Source organism: Carassius gibelio, chromosome A4 (genome assembly GCF_023724105.1).
Source record: "Carassius gibelio isolate Cgi1373 ecotype wild population from Czech Republic chromosome A4, carGib1.2-hapl.c, whole genome shotgun sequence".
Classification (NCBI taxonomy): Eukaryota; Metazoa; Chordata; class Actinopteri; order Cypriniformes; family Cyprinidae; genus Carassius; species Carassius gibelio.
In genome coordinates this window covers 36,326,379-36,333,878 of record NC_068374.1, presented here as the reverse complement: position 1 = coordinate 36,333,878, position 7,500 = coordinate 36,326,379, and the positions used below count along the sequence as shown (strand labels likewise).

General features: G+C 37.6%; 2 protein-coding genes across 4 annotated transcripts in view; both read left to right on the top strand.

Moving 5' to 3' along the window:
* LOC127980251 (sine oculis-binding protein homolog B-like) overlaps positions 1 to 1,282 on the top strand; it is a 15,431-nt gene extending 14,149 nt beyond the window's left edge. For both annotated transcript variants that reach the window (XM_052585434.1, XM_052585433.1), the window contains exon 7: positions 1 to 1,282. This exon is cut by the window's left edge and continues 232 nt beyond it. The gene's annotated coding sequence lies outside the window, so the exon portion shown is untranslated.
* Positions 1,283 to 2,405: 1,123 nt separating this feature from the next.
* LOC127980319 (microtubule-associated protein RP/EB family member 3-like) lies at positions 2,406 to 6,735 on the top strand. Of its 2 annotated transcripts, none has more exons than XM_052585439.1 (7): positions 2,406 to 2,551; positions 3,725 to 3,897; positions 3,968 to 4,113; positions 4,265 to 4,424; positions 4,709 to 4,857; positions 5,090 to 5,242; positions 5,745 to 6,735. In XM_052585439.1, the coding sequence occupies exons 2-7, from the start codon at positions 3,777 to 3,779 to the stop codon at positions 5,808 to 5,810; spliced, it is 795 nt and encodes a 264-aa protein (XP_052441399.1). In that variant the 5' UTR covers positions 2,406 to 2,551; positions 3,725 to 3,776; the 3' UTR covers positions 5,811 to 6,735. The 2 variants fall into 2 exon arrangements, with proteins under 2 accessions (XP_052441399.1, XP_052441398.1); XM_052585438.1 differs by having other exon boundaries at positions 4,265 to 4,454.
* The last annotated feature ends 765 nt before the right edge of the window (positions 6,736 to 7,500 follow it).

Sequence of the window (7,500 nt, the reverse complement as noted above, 5' to 3'; positions counted from 1 at the left end):
CCTCACTGCCAGTGTGTGTGTGTGTGTGTGTGTGTGTTGAGCTGTGGTTTAGGATTACCTGACACACATTGGCGCATTGGCTACAGGGCATTTTTAGACTTCGCCAAAAGAGTGCCAAGAGGACAAATACACACACACACACACACACATGCACAAGCACACACACACACACACACACACACACAAGCACACACACATCAGATGTGGCTCTCTGATTGATGGAATTTCCTGCAATGCATCATGGGTGATGTAGTTTTTCACCACAAATGTAACATTATTATTTTAGAAACAAGTGAACTTTTGATTTAAACAACAGCAAGTATCATCAGATAGCAAATTCTGAGCTCACAGCAGATCAGTTTTTAATGGTTTATAAATGATCAAATTCAGTTTCCCTGTGGAGAAAGTGATTGGAGTTTTTGCATATATTCCTGACTTGATGCTTAAAAAATAGTGTCAAAAAAGATTGCCATGCTAAATGTTTCAAATTTACATATGGTACTATTTTAAATGCATGTTAAATGATATTCTAATGTTGTTAAAAGAATACGATGGTTCCTTTAGTGAGTGAGTTTGATGAGTGACGTCACTTAGTGACGCAGTAAAACGCGATCGGTTTTCGTGAAGAATTGTAGTTATATATTTTGTCATTAGCCATTTGAGATACATTTCGGATTTCCCCCCAAGCCATTTGCAGATGTCTCATCTGTAAATATAAACATTAATAATAATAAAAACAATATAGGAGAGCTTAAACTCGATTACTAAAGTATAAGTGTGTCCTGTTGCCATAAAGAACACAAAAGCAGTGATTTATGAGAGGAATATCACGTGTGTGTCAGTATTATTCACGACCAAAGCCATCGCAGGGTTTCCATGACTGTCCAGCAGAGGACGCTGTTGACTTTAAAACAGATATTAACGTTTATTAATATGATGAACTGATGTCAGATCCTCTGACTGCACAATATTTCACACCAGTGCCAAGCGATTCGTCTATCAATGCATTTCACCGAAGGCCAATATCAAAAAACAATTTTCAAGGGTAGTATAGTTTAATAATAGTTTAATTATTGTAATATTTGTTTGCCTTGTTGCACCCACTGTGATTTTTATTCCAAATGTCTTCATGGAAGTGTATACTAGCTGTACATTAATTTAAATATGATAATTGCTTATCAATATGTGGTGCAACCACTCATAATGCCGTTTTATGTCATTTTATGAAAAAAGATTATGCCAATGACTAGATTTGTTGATAATAAAATCATTAAATGTTCAATTTTCACGTCGTTTTTTTTTACAGCCTTATTTAAAACATTTGTGACATTAACAACAAAACTTATTAATGTTGTCAGTTTGGGGCTAGTTGTCACACACGTTAGTTTTTGCAGCCTCTCATTGGTCCTCTCGCCTGTCAATCAAAGTGCCTGGCGCGCGCTTCTATATGCGCGGGCACGAGTTGTTTTGTAATTTTGGGCTTTGTTCTGCATTTCAGCGCAAGAGTATTGATATTAATAATATTCGAGTAATCTAATCTTATAGGTTTAATATGCTCAGGATTATTTTCTAATGTTTTGTTAACGTTATGTTAGCGTTTTTTCTAAGTGTTATCTGAATGATCAGTTTTAAAACTCTTTTTTTCTCGGTTATAAGAACTTTAAGTACTTTCATCTGGTAATTTAGTAAACGTTACAGAAACGTTAGTGTTGAACGTTCTCTGAATTAAAAAAAAAAAACGTTAGATGAACGTCCAAATGAAACGTTTCAGGAAAAATGTTACATAAATGTGTTTGTGCTAAAGATTTGAGAACATTATTAAAGACCAGATAACTTTGACCGAACGTTCTGTTAACGTTACTGAAAGAACGTTTGTTCATAACGTTTAGAGAACCTTTACAGAACATTCTGAGAAGCCGTTCACACAGAACCAGAACAAACCTCTTCTTTTCAGAAAAAGCACTTTGTGAAGCGGTTTGTAAGAGAGAGAGAAGGCTTGTGTTCATCACATGGATAAGTGCAGGAAGAAACTGTATTGTTTCATTTAGTTGAGTTTATTTTATACACAGCATCAGAAGAACCGCTGCACATCGTTTCCTAAAAATAAGACAATTATGCATATGATTTTATCTTTTTTTATTATTGTTCTGGCAGATATTGTTCAGATATATATATATATATATATATATATATATAATAAAATGAAAATAAGTGTAATCTTCAGTATGTCTGCTCTATTAACTAATTAACTAAATTATTAATTTTATGTTTTGTTATTTGGATTAGTGTTTATGTCTCTATTATTTTTTAATTTATTTCAGTTTTAGTAATTTTAGTACATCAGGTTACACTAAATGAAAACAAAAAATGTTGTCTTGGCAACTATCTGAAACGTTTTTTTCACACTGCGTATGCTGTAACGCGTCCCAGGCGCGCGCTTCCGGTTCGGTCGCATTTGCGTGACGCGTTCTGCACGCGTTTCCAGAGACGCGGATCACGAGAGATACTGCGCAGTCACGGAGAACATCAGCGGGACACATCCAGCTCAACCGTGAGTACATCCCTGATTTACTGGAGTGTGTGTCTGCTCGAGCACCGAGCACCGGAGACTGAAGGCGTGAACGACGCTCGGCTGCGGTTATAGCGGAGAGAGACGCGTCAGTCCGCGGAGGCCGCTTCAGACGCGCGCGTCCTTCTAACATGCGCGCGGTTCAGCTGTAATTCACGTTTAGCGATAGAATTAATGTTTTGGTCAGTTTCGAGCTCTGTCACGGTATGGCGGAATATTTATTGCCTAATTAAATATTCTATAGAACAACAAGCCCCGCCCACTGTACGGTCCACCTTTGACTGACAGCGGCTAGTAACCAATCACGATTCACGACTGTGATGTAACCTAAAGCCTATTAGCTGTTTAAAATCATATGTCCCACGTGATTGTGATGTTTCAATACAAAACAAAACAAGGTTTTTATTATAGCTAAAACTATTCAACGCTTTTTTTATTTAAATACATTTTAAATAAAATATAATGTTACTAAAGGAAAATTAACTAGCTGACATAAAGTGAAGCACAAAAATGACTAAAAATACTAAAGATTAACTAATAGTAAGGCTTATAGAAACATTAATCTAACCTGTGTGTGTATAGAGAGAGTTAGTATAAATAAACAATACAAGTACCATAAATATACAATAAAAAAGAATTATACATAAAATAATATATATATATATATATATATGTATGTGTGTGTGTGTGTGTGTGTGTGTGTGTGTGTGTGTGTTATGTATCATTTGATTTCTCTATCAAAGTATGATACATTTCGATGTTTTTTAATAATATTTGCACAAATTAATGTAAACTTATGGGAATCCTCGTGATTAAATGAACTGATGGTAATGATTTAAACCGCTGGCTACAGAAGGATTGGCCTCTTCTGATCTGAGAGCCTCTTAAATGTATAACTGTGTGTGTGTGTGTGTGTGTGTGTGTGTGTGTGTGTGTGTGTGTGTGTGTGTGTGTGTGTGATTGAGTGAGTGCGTGAGTGTAGTTCAACCTGTTTTTATACAGTCTTTGAGTTGAAGAAATAAAACTGCATATTTTAAATCTTTGATGCAGGACTTATTAAATCACAAACATAAATGTGAAGTTACTTATTACTTTAAAAGTTGGACGATTTTTTTATGTTCCATTTTTATGATTTAATTATGTTCTCTTCATCAGACCCTGCATATAATCCCAAAGTTATTCCCCAAGATAAGTCTGCAGCTGTGGGATGGCGGTGAACGTTTACTCCACGTCTATGACGATCGAGAACCTGAGCAGACATGACATGCTGGCCTGGGTCAACGACTCGCTGCACTTCAGCTACACCAAGATCGAGCAGCTGGGCTCAGGTGAGCGTCCGCCGGGTCTCGTGCTGGTCAGTGCTGGTCAGAGCTGCTGCTGACCGCTTGTGTTCCTCAGGTGCGGCCTACTGTCAGTTCATGGACATGCTGTTCCCCGGCTGTATCCTGCTGAAGAGGGTCAAGTTCCAGGCCAAACTGGAGCACGATTACATCCAAAACTTCAAAGTGCTGCAGACGGCCTTCAAGAGGATAAACGTGGACAAGGTGAGACGGACAAAGCCTTGATTGTTAGTATTTCAATCATTTGCATGTGTTTAAAATAATACTTTTATTAAGTTACAGTTCTAGTATTTATGGAATAAAGTCTCCTAACCTCCAGCGTTTAAAGTGTTTTGAAGTGTCTCTGCTGTTTCAGATCATTCCTGTGGAGAGACTCGTCAAGGGCAGGTTTCAGGACAACTTCGAGTTCCTTCAGTGGTTTAAGAAGTTCTTCGACGCTAACTACGACGGGAAAGAGTACGATCCTCAGTTAGCACGACAGAGCCACGACGCTACGCCTCCAGGACACAACCCAGGTGAAGTCAACCCCCACCAGAGAGCAGCAGGTAACCCACACACACACACACACACACACACACACACACACGTCAAGTACAGTACATACACACAGAGAATCTCTGTAGAAGGTGTGAGAGAGTGTGTGTGTGTTCTGGCTCTGGGTTTTAAGTGTGTTGCATGACCCACTTACAGATCTGAAACTCAGATGGCGATTGGCTGATGAGTGAGCCTCTGCTTTGTGATTGGCTGATACGTGAGGCAGTGTGCTGTGATTGGCTAATGACTTTGGTTTCATATTTAGGACCCCAGCGGACGTCACCGACGGTCCCCAAAACTATGCCCATCCCCCCACGCCCCATAAACTCCACCCCCTCCACCGGAACACGGAGGAACATACCGATGTCACGGAACGGAGGCGGAGACGCCGAGATCATGGAGCTCAACCAGCAGGTAACACCCACCGAAAACAGGATTGACATTTATACAGAAGATGACCTGTCCAGAAGAGGGGTTTGAGAGGTTTAGACAGGGTTAGCTGACGTCTGAGTACATAGGTACACACACACACACACACACACAAACTCAGAATACAGACGATATAAATACTAAATTAAATTCTGAATAAATTAAAAATAAGTAAAATAATAAATCTGAAGTAAAAACTTTGCGTGTGTGCGAGCAGCAGACGGCGCTGAAGCTGAAAGTCAACGGTTTGGAGACGGAGAGAGATTTTTACTTCGGTAAACTGCGAGACATCGAGCTGATCTGTCAGGAGAACGAGTGCGACAGCAACCCTGCCCTCGGCAAAATCATGGAGGTGCTCTACGCCACAGAGGTCAGAGGTCATCACAGATACACACAGCTGTATAGATCTCATTGCCACTGTTCATCTCACAGTTCTGACTTTGTTCTAAATTCAGGTTTTGTTTGATTTCTTGCAATTCTGATTTTCTTCTCACAATTATGATTTTTTTTCTTAGAATGTTTTTTTTTTCTCGCAATTCTGATTTTGTTCTCGGAATTATGATTTTTTTTCTTAGAATGTTTTTTTTTTCTCGCAATTCTGATTTTGTTCTCGGAATTATTATTTTTTTCATAGAATTTTTTTTTTTTTTTTCTCGCTGTTCTGATTTTTTTTCTTCTCAAATTTAGATTTTTGTAAAAAAAATTTCTGAATTTACTTTATTCTCGCTATTCAGTTTTTTCATCTCAGAATTCCGGTTTAGTTTTTTTCACTATTCTGGCTTTTTTCTCTGTATTTCCCTCAGAGTTTATATTTCTGCACAAAACGAGCTTTCACACAGTGTCCGGTTTATCGATGTTTGTTTTGTTTTCAGGATGGTTTTGTTCCTCCGGAGGACGAGGAGATTGAGGAACCGTCGCGGGACCAGGATGAATATTGATCCCTCCTCATCCTTTCTGCCTGCCCTTCCTCCATCATGTCATCCTTCTTTATTTCTCTCCCTCTTTCACTCCATCCCCCACCAGCAGACACTAGGGGCGTGGTCTAATTGGTTCATAGAGTGAGTAGGGGCGTGTCTATGCTAATGAGTTCTGAAGTGATGCAGTGAAGCTGATGTTTTATTGGCTGTGAGTTTAATGAAGAGACCAGACAACTGGATGATGATGATGATGACGCGGTGACACTATCTCAAACACACAAACACACACACACACACACACTCACTGATGTAGCGACACACACAGAGCCAAGGTTAACAGTTTTTTATTTGGGCTCCAATCATCTTATTTATTAGAGAGCCTGGCACTTATATCATTTTTTATTTTCAATCTTCTGTTTTCTGTAGAGGGGTTTTGAGTAGCAGTCAATGATTTGGACACTTCAGATCTAATCCCAGACAAAACACAGATTAAATGAGCTTCAAATCAACATGAAGACTATTTAGTTTCTTATTCCTGCTCCTGATCTTAATACATCCTTCATCAGACCAGAAACGCATGTGAGGACAGAAAAAAGAGTTTGTGTGTTTAAATCATCATTGATAGCGCAGGTGTGGGAGTTTTATTTATTTTTGAAGTAAACCGTCAAACCGCATGAAAAAGAACAACTAACATTTTACGGGAAATACACTAAATAAATACGAAGAGGAAGAAACTTGGCCATTACTAACCGTTAACCGGCCTGCGATACAAAACAGAGTTTTCTAGCTGCTATGTTTTAATTTAATATTTCATTCTCATTCTTTTTTATTTGATTGACAGGACCTGTGTCATTAACCCTTTCACTCCTGACCTGCTGTCATGGCAACCGTTTGCAAACATGCATCCATGTGGAGTTTTGTGTAAAATAAAAAAGTGGAGAATGAAGGACGTGTGTTTGTAAGTTAATTCACACTCTACAGCTGCACTTAGACATCAGACACCGATTAACAGATCGAAATACCCAACAAAGCGTAGAGCACCGACGACGACTTGCCGCACTTTTGCATTTCAGATATCTTCGGCTTCCTTGTTTGGGCCAGTCGCTAGAGCGCTGACTATCCAATAGGAATGAAGGAAATTCCAGGGAGGCGGGACGAATAAATTACACAGAATTAGAGGTTCGAATCCCGTCTCAGCCACAAATACCATAAAATTGAGTTTGTATTCTTTTTTCATCTAGATACACTTTAAGTACGATTAACATATAATAAACGAACTTTGTGAAAAAGGATAAAATTAATATTGTAATAATTGTTTTTTTGTTGGATGTACAAAATGTTAAATCTTAATAAAATATACATTATAATAGGGAATAGTTATTTTTAATATAGAAAAATGTGAATGATTAAAAAGAACATTTTGGTAATATTTCAAGCCTTTATTTTTAAAGAGATATTAATTTTATATTTGTATAACTGTGTACAGAAAACCCATATATATGAAATATAAATAAAACTCACAAAAACTAAGTTTTTCATTTTATTTATAGTAAGGGAATATACTTAAAAAATAAATATACATAAATTATCATAGATTATTAAACAACAGCAACAAATATAAAAATAAAGATGTGGAGAACAGAAAAAAGTATATGCGTTACATTAAATAATTATGTGTGTTTAATAGTAATAGTTAATTATATTCGGTGTT

Bases quoted from the DNA above. Each gene is read 5' to 3' on its own strand.
- LOC127980319 (XM_052585438.1), top strand. From the start codon at position 3,777: ATGGCGGTGAACGTTTACTCCACGTCTATGACGATCGAGAACCTGAGC. The intron at 4,114-4,264 runs GTGAGACGGACA...CTGCTGTTTCAG, and splicing joins AGAGGATAAACGTGGACAAG to ATCATTCCTGTGGAGAGACT. The intron at 4,455-4,708 runs GTAACCCACACA...TTTCATATTTAG, and splicing joins CCCCCACCAGAGAGCAGCAG to GACCCCAGCGGACGTCACCG.